The following is a 19,712-nucleotide window of genomic DNA, read 5'->3' as shown; positions in this document are numbered from 1 at the left end:
GCTCCTTAGTGTGAAGAGAGAGCTGCAGCTCCTTAGTGTGAGGAGTCAGAGCTGCAGCTCCTTAGTGTGAGGAGACAGAGCTGCAGCTCCTTAGTGTGAGGAGTCAGAGCTGCAGCTCCTTAGTGTGAGGAGACAGAGCTGCAGCTCCTTAGTGGAAGAGACAGAGCTGCAGCTCCTTAGTGTGAGAGACAGAGCTGCAGCTCCTTAGTGTGAGGAGTCAGAGCTGTGAGGAGTCAGAGCTGCAGCTCCTTAGTGTGAGGAGACAGAGCTGCAGCTCCTTAGTGTGAGTCAGAGCTGCAGCAGTGTGAGGAGTCAGAGCTGCAGCTCCTTAGTGTGAGGAGACAGAGCTGCAGCTCCTTAGTGTGAAGAGACAGAGCTGCAGCTCCTTAGTGTGAGGAGACACCTGAGTCAAGTGAAAGTGCCTTATATACGTGTAGAACAATAATTCACTCAGACTCTCACCAGAGGGGGAGCTGTTGAGTATATCCTCTTCTCTTTCCTCTTTCACCCCCCCCCCTCCAATCTTACCCTGGTAACCTCCAACCTTCTTCCTTTCCTCAACCATCTCATCACCAGTTCCCTGTCCACTGGCTGTTTGCCTGACTCTCTGAAGAACTGGGTCTGGACGTTTGTCTTCACGTGAACATCTCTGATCGACGCAGTCACAACATCAGAAATCTCAGAGAAGTAACATATTCATTTTGCTGCTTGTTTACAGTGTGATGTCATTTCCTGATGATACTTCTATGACGTCATGTGATGGGGAGTCATTGCACAAAATCTAGATGATGTTTTTGTTGACCTTGACCTTTGACTCGACTACACCAGCGTTCAGGCCCCAGGTTTAAAACATGTGACCTCTACTGTCCTATCACAGAGTACATCTGTGTTTCCATGTGACGTCAGGTAATCAGACACAGAAAATCACCTCAAATCATTTTATTCAACTCATTTTTTCCATGTTGGGAAACATTTTACTTTTTTTTTCTAGAAAACCTCAGTCCGTTGTTCTCTGTGGGGGCGGAGCCAGCTGCTGTGATTGGTCAGCATGGACACGGCGTGCCGGCGTTCTGCTCTAACGTCAGTCCTTTGCTCAGCAGGAACGCTTCCTGTTTGGGTTCCCGCCCGAGGAACTTCCTCAGCATCTCTGCGGCGTCCTCAGAGCCGCCGGGCCGCAGGATGAACTTCCTGTAGTCCATACCCACCTGGAGGACCAATCAGGGGACAGTCAGTTACATGCATTAATGAGATGTCAACCAATCAGGCTGCAGACACAGTAATCCAGGTTATTCATTAAACATGGCGTCAACAGGAAACAGAAAAAAACTCGATATGAAAATGTTTTACAATGAACATTATCCGTGTTTCGTTTTTTTTACTTTTCCAGTTTCCTGATCTCTGACCTTTGGGTTCATGATGCCTTCCTGTTTGAAGCGAGCGTGGAACATGTCCATGGAGAACACCTCGCTCCACAGGTAACCGTAGTACTGAGCATCGTAGCCGCCGGCCAAGTGTCCGAAGGTCGCCGGCATGTTGGTTCCTGTAGGACACAGAGGGAAGGTCAGAGGGGGGGAGGCAGTCTGCAGGTATCGTCATGGAAACGGGTCCAAGTTCAAAGCACCTCGACAGCCCCTCCTTCTGTTCAAACTGAGCACTACAGCTCAGAACTAACCAAGTGATATTTCAGTTTCATTTTATTTCTTATTTTATATCTATATCTATATCTAATCGCTTTCTCTCATTTTAAACTGAACAGTGGTGTAGTTCCTCACTGAGCCACCAGGGGAAGTCATTTTCTGTCTGGACTGTTCAGAGAAGAGCTGCAACCTGAACAACTGGTGAAACATTAAAGAAGTGACCTGGTGACGCAGGAATTCCCAGAAGCTCCTGACAGAGGCGTGCGTACTCCTCCGCAGGGTCGAGTCCCATCCTGGTGTGAAGAGACTGATCCACTTTCGCCAAGACGATCTGCCGCAGGTTAAACAGACCTGCAGAGTCCCAGGGGACGGAGACAGAGACCAAGCAAATGATTCCACTGTCAACTTACACTGATTAAAGGGCAGTACTTCTGATACTACGGTAGTATCACATGTGTATCCTCTGTGGTAGTAGTATCACATGTGTATCATCTGTGGTGGTAGTATCACATGTGTATTATCTGTGGTAGTAGTATCACATGTGTATTATCTGTGGTAGTATCACATGTGTATTATGTATTATCTGTGGTAGTAGTATCACATGTGTATTATCTGTGGTGGTAGTATCACATGTGTATTATCTGTGGTAGTAGTATCACATGTGTATTATCTGTGGGTAGTATACATGTGTATCATCTGTGGTAGTATCACATGTGTATATCGTGTGTTACATGTGTATTATCTGTGGTAGTAGTATCACATGTGTATTATCTGTGGTGGTAGTATCACATGTGTATTATCTGTGGTAGTAGTATCACATGTGTATTATCTGTGGTGGTAGTATCACATGTGTATTATCTGTGGTAGTAGTATCACATGTGTATTATCTGTGGTAGTAGTATCACATGTGTATTATCTGTGGTGGTAGTATCACATGTGTATTATCTGTGGTGGTAGTATCACATGTGCAGTACTGGTGGAAGTACAGTACGTACCGGTGTTGGCGAGCCGGGACTTGATGAGTTTGTCCAGCAGCTCCTCTGGGATGCCGCTGCCCGTCTTGTAATGTTTCGACATCCTCTGCAGAGGCTCCTTCTCCCAAACCCAGTTTTCCAACATCTGAGAAGGAGCCTCCACAAAGTCTCGCTCCACATGAGTCCCGCTGAAGATGGCGTAGTCCGCCTGCACACGCACACGCACACGCACACACACACGCACGCTTAAGAAAAATTCTGTAGCTACACGTTTAACATTCTCCTCACAGCTCCGCCTCCATATTGACTGACCTCAGCGCACAGTTGGTGCATGACATGGCCGAACTCGTGGAAGTACGTCTCCACCTCGTCGTGCTGCAGGAGGGCTGGAGCATCGGACGTCGGCTTGCTGAAGTTAGCCACCATGGCCGCCACCGACATCTGGCGCCTGGCGTCGGGCAGCAGGCAGCCGGGCTGGAGGCCGAAGCAGGCGGCGTGGCCGTACTTCCCCTCCCTGCACAGGAGGAGAGACACATTTGCTTCAGATTGTTTCTCAGAAACAGAATATTTCACAATATTTCTCTTTTCTGCCGCAGTGGGATTTGAACTGGTTGTTACTGTGTGTGTGTGTTTATGAAGATGACCTGGGGTGGAGGTCCAGGTAGAACTGTCCCACCGTCCGTCCACTGCCACGGTCTTTCACGCTGTACAGAGTGACGTCAGGATGCCAGACGGCGGCTCCGTCCACCAGCTCGAAGGACAAACCCAGCAGCTCCTGGTAGATGTCCAGCAGCCCTCGAGTCACCACCTCCATGGGAAAGTACTCCTTCAACAGGTTCTGATCCACAGCGTACTGTTTCTCCTCCACCTGGACGAGGGAGAGGAGGGAGAAAGGAAATCGATTAGAAAGAGCAGGAGGAGGAAAAAGAGGAGCAGATTGACACGTCTCGCTGTGGAGGAAGAACTTTCCTCTGCTGCAGCGTCAACGTCTCCATCTGAGCTGCTCTTTGTAAGTCGGGCAGCTACAGATTCAATCCAGCTCTCACCTGGGTCATGAAGTAGCGTGTGTCCCAGGCGTGTAGCTCTCCTTTAAAAGGCAGGCCCTGTTCTGACACTCCTTCTCCTTCAGTTTGAGGATGACCTCCCGCTCTTCCTCGCCCAGAGGCTTCAGTTTACAGGCCAGTTCCTCTGAAAGACAACGGAGTGAGAGAAGTCAGTCAATGTAAAGCAGTGATTAAATAGGTACATCCACTAGGGGGCAGACTGGGGCCAGAGCCTTGCTGAACAAACACAATCTCCTCCTCGTTAACTTAAACAACGTAAACAGAAACCAGGGAGACGCTCAAGGACGTTAAAACATTGTAAGATATCGTTCTCTTGCTGCTACTGTTGTGATTTAAACTGCTGCTAACTGATACCGCCTCCTGCAGGTCAGAAGCGGAATTTATTAAATCCAGTGTTTATTAAAAACTTAACTTTGGTATAATTTAGTTGCAGAAGATAAAATGGAAGTTGGTCAGGTGACCACAACCATAAGGGTCAGGATCTGGCTACGCTGTGTAAACATTCACACCCACCTCCTCTGCGATTGGTCAGTTGCGGAGGATCACATTTCTCTCAGTACCTTTACATTTGTTACACAATCATTGAGGTCGACTGTCTGAGAACGTTGTTAACGACTGTAAACACTTGATCTGTGACGTGATTGGACAACGTGTCTTAGAAACAAACTGCTGATGACTCTGCTGATTCGGCTTCGCTGCAGCGCTCACAATGGAAGAGCTGCCTGATGCGATCACATGATTAAAGGAGTAGCTCTCACAACAGAGCTGTGTCATGTGACCAAGCCTTCGTGTTTCAGAACAAATGCAGAGTCCGTGAAGAAATACGACCGAGCACAAAGTGAAATGATGGTCGTTCTTCTATCGTCACATGATTTATGACGTCTCTCACGACACGTGTCCTCAGCGGTTGGTCCGACTCACCCAGGAAGCCGGCCACCTTCTTTCCAGACTTGGCCATGTTCATCTCCAGGACAAAGTCGGCGTGTGTGCTAAAGCCGAGCAGAGAACATTTCTGAGCCCGAAGCTCCACCAGCTCCTTCAGGATCGCAGAGTTCTCCTGAGAAGACACAGAACATGAAGTCAAGAACCAGAACTGTGGTTCTGTTTATGTCCAGTTTTAGGATCCATGATTCTACAGGAGAACAGACCTGTTATTATGTCACCTGAAGGCCACCGTAGGTTCTACTCAGCAAGATATAGATTTATAATTATATTTTAACTGTTCATTAATCAGTCAAAATTATTATTGTCTGTTTAACATCTGTAATATGACTGATTCAAAATTATCACTATTCTTGAAACGTTGTTTTTTGTCCGGTCGTTCTTATCTCTCTGATGTTTGTTCAAGTGTTTCTGATCAGTTTGGTTTGAATCAGTTATTGATGATATAAAAACAGGCTGAGACGTGATGATTGACACTGACTCATGATTGATTGAGAGCGTGTAGGGGCGGGACCTTGATACCACGGCTCCACCCCCCCGGTCACTACTGAACTGACCGACTGCAAAAGACGTCATAACCACAAGACAGGCTTCATGTTGTACAGTGGGAGGAAGTGGAGATGTGTCGTCCATCTATATTTACAGTCTGTGGTCCTGCTACTATTTGTATATAATTATTAATAATGAATGTATTTCAACATTTATTGATCTATGTCTGTTGGTTTTATTTTAGTCTCCATCCAGACTGATTTAGTTGAAACATCTAAACACCAGAGTCAGACGTCCTGTCGATTCTCGTCTCACCTCTTTGCAGCGGGAGTTGAACGCCTCCTCCAGCTTCCTGCGGCTTTCTGGGATGAAGCATTTCTTCATGGTGGGGAAGTAATGAGGATACTTCAGAGTGACCTTCAGTTTGTCTCCATCGCTCTCCAGCGAGCTGAGGAAGTCCTCGGGCAGGCCGCCTGAAACCAGCAGATCTTAGTACCTTTATGGAGGAAGAGCAGGTGTGACCGACTGAAAGCTCCGCAGAGCAGCACTCACCCAGCTCGTCTCTGGTGAAGGACAGACTGGTGGTGTCCTCGTTCAGGTTCTTGTTGAAATCTATACACAGGTTGCTCAGCTTCTTCTTGATGGTTTTGATCTCCTACAGCAGAGGAAGAGGAGGAGGAAGAGGAACAGAACAAAATTAGACTCAAAGGTCAGACCCAGAGATCAGGTTTTCAGGTCTGATGATGAAATATTAGCTGTCTCAGATATGAGGTGGACGTCACCAGTCGTCTCACCTCCTGTGTCTCCGTGGGCAGGTGGAGGCCGTTCCTCTTCCCCAGTTTGATCAGTCGCTCCATGTAGCGCTTCGATTCCGCAGTGAGGCTTCCGGCATCGACCTTCTTCTGCACACACACACAAAAAGACACTACATTCAGCTCTGGCTCAGCAGGTGTGTTGTGTTACACAAGAGTTTAATAATGTTTCGGTTTTTAGAAGTATTAAATAGATGAGTTATTTGTTTTTCCATGGATCATTGATTTGTACGAAAATATTAAATAATCCAGTTTTTTGGAACATCAGGACTCTGGCACCTGTTTTGCTGAATCTAGAGTTAATCTATTACATCCACTTTACAGTGAGTTTACGTTCGTCCTATCTGTTGCAATCCCTCATCCTGCCTGTTGGTGGCACTATTTCAGGTTCTCTTCTGAAGTGAATTAAACATCTGCTTGTTCAGACCTGGTTCACGTTTGTGTCTGTAGTTCTGTCTCTTCTACTCATTCTAACTCTCAGAGGAGGATTATCTTCTGAAGAGGTGAAGAACCGGGTCTTTTATTTTGGCAACATCATTTCCTGTCTGCAGGTTACCTGGTGAAACGTGAGATCTGAACAGAGGACGCCTGACGGACCTTTCAATGAATTCTTTCATCTACACTACCATGCATCTGCCTGCTGATTGGTCGGCCGTGCGTCTGTTAGCTCACCTCCAGAGCGACGATCCTCAAGTACACGTCCTCCCTCATGCTCATCTCCACGTCGAACTCTGACAGGCGTTTGTCGGCCTCGGTGCTCGCCGCTCGGACCTCCTTACACGACGACACGTGCTGCGGGAAATCCAACATGTTCCTCTGGACTGAGAAGCAGGGGCGGGGTCACATGTGGAGGGGGCGGGGTCAGTTAGAACAGAAACGTCACTGATGGATTTCTTCATTCAAGAATAAACAGGTGACGACAACTGAAAACATGATTATGATTATTCTGGATTAATCTACTGATTTATTTTGTATTAACATCAATACATTTTTTAATAAAAACATTATTTGAATTGATGATTGATTTTCATCGACAGTGTAGTGGATTATCTTCAAAATGGAAAACATGTAAAGATTGACATCTTTTTTGCATCGTTTATTCTGAAAAATTTAAGTTTTCATGTCGACAAACAAAAGCTCTTTTCCACCGAGTAAGTTCCAGTTCCTCATCTGGAACCAGTTCCTCATCTGGAACCAGTCCCTCATCTGGAACCAGTTCCTCATCTGGAACCAGTTCTTCATCTGGAACCAGTTCCTCATCTGGAACCAGTTCCTCATCTGGAACCAGTCCCTCATCTGGAACCAGTCCCTCATCTGGAATCAGTTCCTCATCTGGAACCAGTTCTTCATCTGGAACCAGTTCCTCATCTGGAATGGAACCAGTTCTTCATCTGGAACCAGTTCCTCATCTGGAACCAGTCCCTCATCTGGAACCAGTTCTTTGTGTTTCCACAGCTCTCAGTCAGAAGAACTGGTTCCAGAGCGACACCAACTCGTTTCTGGTCTAGAAGTAAGAACTGAGTACATGAGGCTGGGGGCGGAGTTTTCGTGACCATCAACCCAACCATAAGTCCATTTACTATATCGTAAATTTAATCACCATGTGAATTTCAATTTGAGCTGACGCTAATGAATTAATGATAAAATATATGATCTACTAAGTTGGATTTGTATTGTATCTTGCTTTCATCTATCTATTGGACGTCTTGTTCCAGCACCGGAGGGAAACTGTGTTTTCAGGTGTTTTTGTGTGAACAAAGACTCAGAGTTCATTGTGGCGGCAGCAGCTGGTTCAGCTGCTTTCTCTACAAACTGCTGATGAGTCTCTACCTCCACACACTGAGGATTCTGCTGACTGGGCTTCACCGCAGCGCTCACAATGGACGACCTGCCTGAGTCCCGTGACCTCTTCACATCAGGCTCGTCCTCCATAACGGAACGAGCTGCAGAACAATATCTGGCGCATCGATTAAAATGAGTCTGTGACTTTATTTCAGCTGCCGTTAGAAGCTTTGACTGCTTGATTCAGTTTTAATGCCGGTCAGGACACATATTTTACAAGTGACCTGAAGGAAAAGTCAAACAGGTCGACTCGGCTTCACTTAGAGTAGAAGGCAAAGCCACAGGAAGTGAGATCAGCGAGGACTTTAACGTCAAGTCCATGTCAGGAGATCTTCTTGCTGTTTAGTCACGTGTTCACGTAGACGACCACATGTGTCGTGAGAGTAAATGTTTACATACTTGTCAGAGACGATGCATTACTGGAGCATTCCATTAGAGGGCGCAGCAGAGAACTCAGACAGAATACAACATCCATGTTTACATTGTATAATAAAAAACACGTGAATACTGGAGATGACGTAATGCCCCTACACCGCCCTCTACTGTTCATCTGCTAATTGCATATTGCGGACGTGGAGCATTCATTTCTGATTACGTGCAGAACCGATGCATAAAACAGATGTTACTCTACTCAACGCAGCCATGATGCACGTGCAGTTAAAAGAAAATATATTTACGGCCTTACGCTGCTTTATATTTATTTTGTATCATTTTAAATATATTTATTGCCTATTTATTCTATTGAGTAATTTCACTTGCTCTCTTGTCTTGTGAGAGAGAATCACATCAACTGTCAATCCAGTCGACCAAAATAACAAGTATCAAATTATCTTATACTTTGTTTTACGCATTTCTAATTTTCTGGTTCTCATTTATGAAGCAGTTTTTCTTCCTCCAATGTGATAAGAAGTTTTCGTTATATTATTATTTTGTCACAAATAGAAATATGATAATATTTTGGGTTGAATCTCTGAATCTCAGTGTAAACTGCTTCTCTGAGTGAACGTTTAACAGAGAAATCTCTTAATACAAACTCTATAATAATAAAAGCATTTTGAATCTGTCAGTGAGGAAAACAATCAGATTTAAAGACCAACATGAGACAACTTGTGGAAGAATCTCTGTGGACACGTACCGGTGTACTCGACCTCCACGTCGGCGAGGGCCTTCAACGTGTTCTCGAAGGAGACGCTGCCGAGGTCCAGTGCCCCGACGCGGTCGTACACCTTCTTGGTGTTGGAGACGAGCTCGTCAGAGAGCTGCTGGATCTGCTCTGGGCTCAGGTCCCATCGCAGCCGGTTCTCAGAGCAGACCAGCACCGGGCTTTCAAACACCACCTCACCTGAGACGAGACAGGACAGGTGAGGACAGGGGAGGACAGAGGAGGACACTATGGGACCCGATCGTCACTGTGATATGAACATATGTTTATAGAACATCTAAAACAACATAGCAGTATGAGGCTTTCAACCATCATGTAATCCCAGGTGTAAGATATATATATTTATTAAAACCTCCAGCAAGTTGAAGAGTGAAGCTGAACTGAGATCAGTTAAAAAGACTCTGAAGTTATTAAAAACCAGAGTTTATCTCCAATATTCAGCAGGAAACTGTTAAAACATGAAGAATTCTGAACAGTTTGTTGGATTTGTTCCAGCAGCAGCTCTTCAGGAAGCAGAGGATCATGGGTAATGTCCTGAGGGAGGACACGTTCAGAGTCAACACATGGAGACTCTTCATCACTCAGAGAGCAACAGAGGGGATCACGTGAGGCGGCAGGGGGCGCTGTTGATCACTAACAGTTACACAGTGTGGCTTTAACAGAAAATGCATAGTTTAGAATGTGAGGTATAAAGATAAATACACACATTTATGTATCCTGTATTAGTAACGTGTTCAGAGAAGCTAGACAATGAGCTAATGACCCGGTGCTTGGTTCTGGATCAGGGACATGAAGCAGTTATAACCAGATTCAAACCGGTTACAGCAGTTTGTGTTGATATTTGACAGAAGTTCAAAGAGGTGATTTCTCTTTGACACACATTGATTGTGTTGCATGTTGTGTATCACGTGCTGATCCAGTGTGACCCTGAGTGAGAGGAGCAACCTGCAGCTACACAGTTAGCTCAGTGACTTAGCATAAAGAGCTAACATGCTAACCCCAGAGACACACGGAGCCTGAGACCCGCAGGAAACCCGTCCCCTGGGATTCGGTCCCTGAACGGACACGGTGACCGACGGTCCGTCACCTGCTCAGGTGCAGCGGCAGCTAGCTACCGTTAGCAGTTAGCACCGCGTGAACCCGCAGGTCCTCAGAGAGATGGAGGGAGAGAGAGAGTCGCGTCAGTCGCTCACGTTACAAACTCCAGATGTTCACTCACCTGTCGGTCCCATCGTGGATTCACTACCTGCAGGTTGGTCACAGATCGATTTCTGACGTTCACGGTGCAGACCGCTAACCAGAGGAAAACACCGCTTCCGGTCTCACACTTCAAAATAAAGCTCCAACCAAAAAACTGATGATTCAGACAAATTAAATTACACATCTCATCGTGGTTTATTCTTTACATGCGCATATACATTTCTATCTCAATATGTATATATATTTATATATATGAATGTGTATCTCCTGTATAGTATATATTACTTACGTACTTTCAGGAGCCAGCTGTTCCAGATGTTGGAGACTTGAAGACTTGAGGGGACAGAGTTTTAGAAATAAGAGTCTGAGGCTGTGAATAATCCATCCAGTCATAACTTCCTTTGAATCAAAGCTTAAAACCTAATTGTATCCTTAACGCTAGTTTTATTATTGTGATGGGGTCATGATTTAATTTCTGTCAAACATTTAGTTCGGTTTTTCTTTTATCAATTATTGTATGACTTTTATTTATCTGTACTTGTACCTGTTCACGTCCGAGATATTTTAACTTCATATTTGGAGGAAGTGGAGACGTGTCATCCATCTTTATTTACAGTTTATTATATATATGATATGATCCTGAGTCAATACTTTTTTCTCTTTTATTCTGAAGGAAGGTTTTGCGTATTTCCGTTATATTCCGTTTTTTTATTGGTGCTTGACGTCTATGTTGGGTTGGCCAGTTTAGAAATGAAGGCTGATGATTGGTCAGAATATCCGGCTCATCCAATAAGAGGCCGAGTAGTGTTTTATAATAAGAGTGGACCTGGTGCTGCGTCACAAACACAGTAGAGGGCAGTAATGAGCCCTGACGATGGTTTTCACCCGCCAATAAAACCAACAAAAGAAGAAGAAGAAGAAGAAGAAGAAGAAGAAGAAGAAGAAGAAGAAGAAGAAGAAGGTACGTCAACATGTTCCATGTTTCGTCATAACGTCGAGACAGAAGCCACGCCCTCCAAAAACGTTTTAAACTCATAGTTTTTTATTAGATAAAGTAAGAAACAATAAAATAAAACAACAAAACTATTTCATCAGATAAAAGCTGATTTGATCTGGACGGAGATGAACATGTCAAACATCATATGTCACTATGAACATGCTAATATCAACAGCTTAGCATGCTAACGTCAACATATTAGCATGTTGACGTTAGCATGTTGTTCTCATGAAGCAGCGACGAGTCAGTTCCTCATGTTTTAATGTGATGAATGATTTTTATTTATTATACATCAGTCGATTATTATCTCAAGTTTGTGTTTTAAAAAAAATAATAAACAAACAGAAATAATAACCTCACTCACACACACACACACACACACACACACACACACACACACACACGGTGATGTTCACATTTGCAGGTGACGTGTTTTGAGTCTGATACATAAACAAAGTGACTTGATATAAAAAGAGTTTTTCTTCATCAGGACGTTGATTCTTCTTCACTCAGTCTCCTCCTCTTCCTCTGCTGCTACACGAAGAACTGAAAACAAACAGAAGCAGCTGAAGTCTGAAACATTTTATACCTGATCTAATAACTAAACAGTTCAATAAAACAATCAAATGTTCAGTGATGAATAAGATATATTCATTTACAAGAAGAAGCATAAAGACTTTGATTATTTCCAGTAAACTAATAGAAAATATCAGATGTGTAAAATAAAGCACACGTGGTTTTATTTATAATTTTGGGGAGGGGAGGGGCTTCAGCTTAATTTATTAAATATACGTTAAATATACAGTTTTAAATAATAATTCTAGAAAAGTCATATGAACACAGAATCAGAGATTTAAAATGTCAAGAGAAAAATCAAACAGGAGAAATCCAAAGTTTTCTACTTGTCACATGTGTGATCATCTTACCGTCAGTACACACGGACTTCATCCTGACGACAGACACACACACACACACACACACACACACACACAAAGGAAATGAAAATCAACAAAAAGACTCTGTGTCAGAAACATATGATTCAGTAACTAACAGGAAACTGATTCTTCTTCTATGACATTTTAAAGACAGCAGATCAGTCCGGGAGCAGCAGGAGGGGGGGTCAGGTTTCAGGTGTTCAGGTCTTGGTTCTTGATCCTTTATCTCTAATCCGTTACAGTCCTGCTTTGGAAAGATGAGGTCACTGAGTTACGATCTAATTGTGTCAAACCACAGTCACAGTGAGTCTAACACGCCAACACCACAGTCACAGTGAGTCTAACACGCCAACACCACAGTCACAGTGAGTCCAACACGCCAACACCACAGTCACAGTGAGTCCAACACGCCAACACCACAGTCACAGTGAGTCCAACACGCCAACACCACAGTCACAGTGAGTCTAACACGCCAACACCACAGTCACAGTGAGTCCAACACGCCAACACCACAGTCACAGTGAGTCTAACACGCCAACACCACAGTCACAGTGAGTCCAACACGCCAACACCACAGTCACAGTGAGTCCAACACGCCAACACCACAGTCACAGTGAGTCCAACACGCCAACACCACAGTCACAGTGAGTCCAACACGCCAACACCACAGTCACAGTGAGTCTAACACGCCAACACCACAGTCACAGTGAGTCTAACACGCCAACACCACAGTCACAGTGAGTCCAACACGCCAACACCACAGTCACAGTGAGTCTAACACGCCAACACCACAGTCACAGTGAGTCTAACACGCCAACACCACAGTCACAGTGAGTCCAACACGCCAACACCACAGTCACAGTGAGTCCAACACGCCAACACCACAGTCACAGTGAGTCCAACACGCCAACACCACAGTCACAGTGAGTCCAACACGCCAACACCACAGTCACAGTGAGTCCAACACGCCAACACCACAGTCACAGTGAGTCTAACACGCCAACACCACAGTCACAGTGAGTCCAACACGCCAACACCACAGTCACAGTGAGTCCAACACGCCAACACCAAACCAGCTGACTTACCGGGCCGTTAACCCAGGAAAGGCTGGAACAGGTGAGAGGACACAGGAGTTAATATCTTCCTCACGTCTGTTCTTACTGTAAAACTGTCTTTAGACACATGAGGAATCAAACGTGTGACATCTTTTCACTGGGGATTTAATACAAGTTTAAAGTTCACCTCTAATGAGTCATACTTCAGCTAAAACATTATATTTTGTCCACCAGGTGTCGCTAGACAAAATGTTACAGTGGCATTAAACTATCAAGGATTCATCCTGTGGAGAGCAGGAACCTGATGATAAGAAACGTGATAATAGATCATGTGGACGGACAAACAATCATCTCACTGATGGTTCTGCTTAACGAGACGACAAGCAATACATCCACTAGAGGGCAGCACAGAATAGAGTTTGAATTACAAATATGGCTCAGGTGGAGGAGGTTGTGTAAATAAAGTAAATAAGTGGCTGCGGTCCAATGTCCTCTAAAAGTCCCACCACTGTTGACATTTTTTCTTCGTGTCCTGTGGTCGTCTCACTTGAACTATTGGCTACACTGCCCCCTAAAGATTTCTGGTGGTTTTGCTCCGATTCATCTGTTTTGTCTGTATCCGTAAGTTTTCAGAAGACGTGAACGAAATGTAGGAACAGGAGGCTCCATTCGTTTCTGTATCTAACGTTTACCATGAATGAACCTTTACTCTTTCCTCTTCACTGACTTTGTGACCTTTGCCCTCAGATGTGGTCACATGACCTCTGTTCTCGTACTAAGTTTAAATGATCTCTTCAAGAGGGACTACTTAACCAGGAGGAGGAAGCAGATACGTACGGGTCGTTCTTCGCTCGGTTGTGACGTAGCTCTTTTAGCTGCTGATGTTTCCATCGATGAGCTCGGTAAACTTAAAGCTTCAGAGTGAGTGACTGACGGCAGCGGAGTCACCAGAGCTTTGTTCTTCACCAGAGAGGACAGGACTGTCGGGAGGGGCGGAGACAAGAGACAGATTATTCACTCTGACAAAGATCTGAACCGCTGTGATACGAAGCCCAACTGGTCAGTACCTTCTCTGGTGAGGTTCTCGGCAGCGCTCATGGCCTTCCCGCTGAGGTCGCTCACCATGTTGTCCACCGTGGCCTCGTGGCGGAGGAAGACGGGACGCACCACCCTGTTGTAGATGACCTGGGAGCCGTTCCACGCCATCGGAGCCATGCACCACAACAGGAAGAGACACTGAGGATGGACACACCAGGTTTACTGGACTCACTGAAACAGGACTTTAGTTTCATTTCACTTCACCTGGTTCCAAGCCTCATTATTGGGCGACACCTCTTTCAGTTGAGATAAACTCCGCCCATAACCACAAACAGCTGTTTCCTGGTGTCATCATGATGTCATGTGACATCATGATGACACGTGATGACACTGGCTTTGTTGGGGGTGTTAGAATAGCTGCAGAATTCAATAAAAACCCATTAAAAGCCTGTCTCCATCAACATTTAGAGCAGAACTGTCGAGATCTCTTCCTGTTTCATTTTGAAACAACAGCTCTTCTGTGTCTGTTGTGATTTTACTTCCTGTCCTTGACTCTTTCCTCTCATTGGTCAGTCAGTCCACGTGTCTCCTCACCTTAAATGCGTAGTAGAATGGAAACCAGTAGAGGAAAATATCGGAGAAGAACTCGCCCAGGCTGAAAACGCCGTACACCACCCAGTACGTCAGCCATTTTGTGTCGTCTTCTTTGCTCGGACTTTCGATGGCTTTGATTCTGCAGATACAAAAGGAAACAAGCGGAGGTTTAACACATCTACACAACTCAAATAAAAAAGAAAAATATAATAAAATACACAAAGCTTCGGAGAAAGTGACGAGTGAGACCGAGTTACTGAGAGTCGTCTCCAGTCGGAATGAAAATAAATAACATCTCACATTACAACAGCTGACATGAAGGTTGATTAAGTAGTAGAAGTAAGTTTAACTGTTTTCAGACATGAGGTTCGGAAAATGTCCAGAGACACTGACTCAGACAGGAACACGTCAGGAACACGTCAGGGACATGTCAGGAACACACGTCAGGAACACACGTCAGGAACACGTCAGGAACATGTCAGAAACACGTCAGGGACACGTCAGAAACACGTCAGGGACACGTGAACACGCCAGGGACACGCCAGAAACACGTCAGGGACATGTCAGGAACACGTCAGGAACACATCAGGAACACGTCAGAAACACGTCAGAAACACGTCAGGAACACGTCAGGGACACGTCAGAAACACGTCAGGGACACGTCGGGAACACGTCAGAAACACGTCAGGGACACGTCAGGAACACGTCAGGGAACATCAGAAACACGTCAGGAACACGTTAGGGACACGTCAGGGACACGTCAGAAACACGTCAGGGACACGTCAGGGACACGTCAGGAACACGTCAGGGACATGTCAGGAACACACGTCAGAACACACGTCAGGAACACGTCAGGGACACGTCAGAAACACGCCAGGGACACGTCGGGAACACGTCAGGAACACGTCAGGGACACATCAGAAACACGTCAGGAACACGTCAGGGACACGTCAGGGACACGTCAGGAACACGTCAGGAACACGTCAGGGACACGTCAGGAACACGTTAGGGACATGTCAGGAACACACGTCAGAACACATCAGGAACATGTCGAAACATGTCAGAACACGTCAGGAACACCGCCAGGAAACCGCCAGAACACCGCCAGAACACACGTCAGGAACATGTCGGAAACATGTCAGGAACACGTCAGGGACACGTCAGGAACACCTCAGGAACACGTTAGTGTAGTAACGACAGAGTCATGAGGTTTTGAGGTAAGAAATACATCTGAAAAGGACAGAAACACAACAACTCACGAAAAATAAGCTGGATAGACGAAACCAATCAGGTTGCAGACGAGTGAGGCTCCATACCCGTACATCAGATAGAGTCCAGTCAGCGAGACGGCACCTGGATGAGACACAGGAGACGAGACGTCAGTTCTACTGTGGACGAAACACTTCATATTCACTGACAACTGTCGAGCCCGGTCCCGTCCGGACCGCACAGCGTCGTGTTCGTGGCTTCGAGGTTCAAGTGGGAAAGGCAATGATTTAGACAAGATCCATGTTCAAAGGTTTCACAGTAAGAAGTTTATTGTATAAGAACAATACTTACAGAGAGTCTCTGGGGTTCTGCCGGACACGTCACCAGGTTCTCTGGATCATGTCGAGAAGAAGCCCCGTTTCTTCCGAAGTCCACAGTATATATAATAAGACCCAGGGTGTGGCACAGAGGAGGACTCAGTTATTTGCCTAACGTATGCTGCTTCCACAATTTGCCATATTAGTGGCGTGGCGTCAAAGTTCATCAACTCGCTGTGACACACGAAATTGCTGTAACTTCAGTGTTCGAGGTTCACCCTCCCTCAAACTACATTTGTGTATCAACACTCCCCCCCCGAAAATATTCATATGGTTTTAAGGAATTATTAAGTTATTTTGCCAATGGGCGTGGCAAAATAACTGACTAGCGCCCCCTAAAGGGCAGCCCCGACACCACGATTGGCCGACATGTACAAAAATCGATGGGGACATGTGTCTTTTCATAACAAACAAATAAGTCTCTTGGATAGATATGCTAGACCAAACAGGAAGCCCACCATTTTGGCTTTAGTGGTATATTTTTTTATATACATGTTTTTTTTCATTTTTTTTTTTTCTAGGAACAGTACAACAACAGTACGGCTTTTTGTGGCACAAAAAGGCGTTAGATGAGCGTTATGGAACAACGCAACAGGAAGTCGCCTATTTTTGACGTTACACGTTCGACGATCAACTTTAAATGACGTCATCTCAAAAACATGGAGATTTTTAGTTTTTGCCCGGAACAGATCGGTCTGTGCGTAGTGATACTGACAGCGCTGCACGTGATGGCGTGGAATGTAGTGCGTGATTAGTGGCCGTGGTTCGGAGCCGTTTCTCCCGGTCCCCCCCCTCCCCTCCCCACTGCGGCATAATCAGTACAACAACAGTACAACACTACCATCTGGTGGACAAATGCGGAAACAGTCTGTCTCTAACAATTACTATAATAACAATGATTTATAACAATAATATCTAAATTCTTACAACATATTTAATTTAGATTGAAGTTAATGTTGGCTCTTCTTATTATTATTATTCTAACCCAAATGATTTGGCTTTTTGAGCCTTCAACAAGCTCAAAAGTGGTGAAAATTTTATCTATATTGACTCATCGTCACAGCGCCACCTGCTGGCGACAGGAAGTGACATGTTTTATACTTTGATGCACTGCTCCTGGCTGCTTAACAATAAACAGCTCAAATGAGCTGAGACACGTCATTGGACCACGGTCAGAATCGTGACATTTCCTCAAACCGTGTAAACATTGCGTTGTGACGAAGGTCCATCCTTCGCCAAAGGAGACGATGTTGTCATAACTCCAGTGTGCATCGTCCTATCACCACCAAACTTCTGTCTCATGATTATAGTCCAAGGCTGAACAGCTCTATGTGTCAATATTTCCTCAGTGTCATAGCGCCACCTACTGATTCGCCATGAAACAGGAAGTACTTTGTAAATCCCCTCTGCATTATCCAACCGGCCCCGAACTACTGACCTGTGATCACAATCCTGACCTGAACACATCCATATATTAATATCAGTGCAGGGTCATAGCGCCACCTATTGATCAGTGTGAAAATTGATTTGTTGTAACATTGTCCAATTGACACAAAATTGCTCACGCTACATCAGAGCCCCAAAACGCGTGCAACGCAGAGACATGCGCTTGGTCATTGATCGCTCTCTCCACTAACCGCAACAGGCTTCAAAATGCACGAGCTCGGGCACGTTAGTGCTACAACGGAGCCCTAGTTCTTATTATTATCATTATTAGTATTAATGTTAACACAGAGGACAACGGTTTAATTTCATCTTTGTTCAGCAACACTTATAATAATATTAATCTGCACATTTACTTTCCATCTGTTTCATTCACATAACATCCACAAAGAGTCGGATTGTGCACAAAATGCAGAATGATGTGTTTGCTGAACTTTATTAGATTTGAAACCTATTTGAAATATAAATAATATGAGATATTTTCATAGCGTTTTCAGATCAGAGTGAGTTCTCTCATCTAATAACAGAGAAGCTGTAGATGTAGACACACAGAGCACAAGGACAAACTAAACAACACCTTGACATTAATGAATCTATGATGGACACCGTCACTGAACAGTCTCAGGTCGTCATGGAAACCAGTGACAGATTGAAAGAGGCCTCAGCTGAAACGCTGCCGACGTTCGCACACAAACACAAACAGGAAGTGATGTAAAAAGCTTCCTACCTCTGATCAGCTTATGTTGCTGTTCACACATGGAGGCCGCTCTGCTCAGCTGCCGGACTCCACCGATAATCTGCTTTAACTTTAGCACACGCCGGGGAACAGTGTGCACCAGGCACAACACTGACATCATGTCCTCTCACAGTGTGTGTGTGTGTGTGTGTGTGTGTGTGTGTGTGTGTGTGTGTGTGTGTGTGTGTGTGTGTGTGTGTGTGTGTGTGTGTGTGTGTGTGTGTGTGTGTGTGTGTGTGTTTCTGATGCACTGCATGAATAGACTGCTGTTCCCTGCTCAGAAACAGTTTTTCAGTCTCATGTTCATACGACGATCAGATCGTCTTCATTTTTAATTTAAGTCTTTTCTCTTTCCACAGACACTGTTCACATTTTCACAATAATTCTTATCAGTATCCAGGCTGAGGTCACAACATGAGATCAATCCCCTGACCATCAAACATCAGACTGATCAGAACGAGGTTTCAGAACCTGAATGAGAAAAGTCTTTTTCAGTCTCAATCTTTGATGTTAGACAGATTATCAATGTGAACATAAATAAAAATACAAACAGCTGTTTATCGCCACATCATCGGTTACAGATCAACTCGATGGTTCCTGAGGTGTTTGAGTCCAGTGTTTCCTCTGTTTTATCGGAGTTTGGTCTCCACCACTTCATGAGGAACTTCAGGCTCTTAAGCTGCTAAATGTTCCTCTATGTTCACCAGCTGCTGAAACTGTTTTGAGACATGAACTCTGTAAATTATCATCAGGACATGTTGTGTGGTTAGTGTTTGTGAAGCAGCAGCAGGTTGTTGGGTCCGACTCGTTCAAACAGGAACATGTGGGAACATCCAGGCGAGGGGCGGAGCCTGTAGAGCAGCAGGGGCGGAGCCTGTAGAGCAGCAGGAGGCCGGACATGACGTATAAACTCTGCTGTGGAAAGATCAGTGTTGTTGTTTACAGCTCATCCACACCGGCGTCGGCCCTCATCACCAGAAGATCTGGAACCTCCTCGTGTTTCCAAGTTCACGTCTTCGTCTTCTACGTGTACGGCTCCTCTTCTTCATCCTGAGATGTTTGTGTTCTTCCAGTTTCACGTCCGTCACGTGTTAGAAACCTCATCAACACGTCCACTCGCTCTCTGGGAAGCTTCCCACATTGTCCTGCTGTCTCCTCACATGGACTCACTCTGACATGTTACACACATTTTACCAGGAGGCTGCA

The 19,712-nt window shown here is 45.1% G+C and overlaps 2 protein-coding genes across 8 annotated transcripts in view; both read right to left on the bottom strand.

The window, feature by feature from the left end:
• LOC118121592 (receptor expression-enhancing protein 6) overlaps nt 1–19,712 on the bottom strand; it is a 719,670-nt gene that overhangs the window by 2,600 nt on the left and 697,358 nt on the right. Inside the window, exons 2-8 of one of the 7 annotated variants that reach the window (XM_047342917.1) lie at nt 16,001–16,094; nt 14,742–14,880; nt 14,177–14,345; nt 13,947–14,089; nt 13,140–13,161; nt 12,046–12,068; nt 11,143–11,665 (exon numbers count right to left, since the gene is read on the bottom strand). In XM_047342917.1, the coding sequence (XP_047198873.1) occupies nt 13,147–13,161; nt 13,947–14,089; nt 14,177–14,345; nt 14,742–14,880; nt 16,001–16,094 (560 nt within the window). In that variant the 3' untranslated portion in view covers nt 11,143–11,665; nt 12,046–12,068; nt 13,140–13,146. The other 6 variants (XR_007034813.1, XM_047342916.1, XM_047342918.1 and 3 more) reach the window with 6 other exon arrangements.
• thop1 (thimet oligopeptidase 1) lies at nt 925–10,270 on the bottom strand. The gene is given in 15 exon segments (XM_047342909.1): nt 925–1,205; nt 1,404–1,540; nt 1,860–1,988; nt 2,633–2,819; nt 2,924–3,125; nt 3,256–3,479; nt 3,658–3,719; nt 3,722–3,799; nt 4,597–4,732; nt 5,422–5,579; nt 5,659–5,761; nt 5,901–6,008; nt 6,591–6,739; nt 8,896–9,102; nt 10,142–10,270. Coding segments are annotated over 15 exon segments (2,055 nt in total). The 5' UTR covers nt 10,155–10,270; the 3' UTR covers nt 925–1,043.

Source organism: Hippoglossus stenolepis, chromosome 14, assembly GCF_022539355.2.
Source record: "Hippoglossus stenolepis isolate QCI-W04-F060 chromosome 14, HSTE1.2, whole genome shotgun sequence".
In the NCBI taxonomy this organism is placed as follows: domain Eukaryota; kingdom Metazoa; phylum Chordata; class Actinopteri; order Pleuronectiformes; family Pleuronectidae; genus Hippoglossus; species Hippoglossus stenolepis.
Note: the sequence above shows the minus strand (reverse complement) of the source record. Positions and strands in the feature narration are given on the sequence as shown.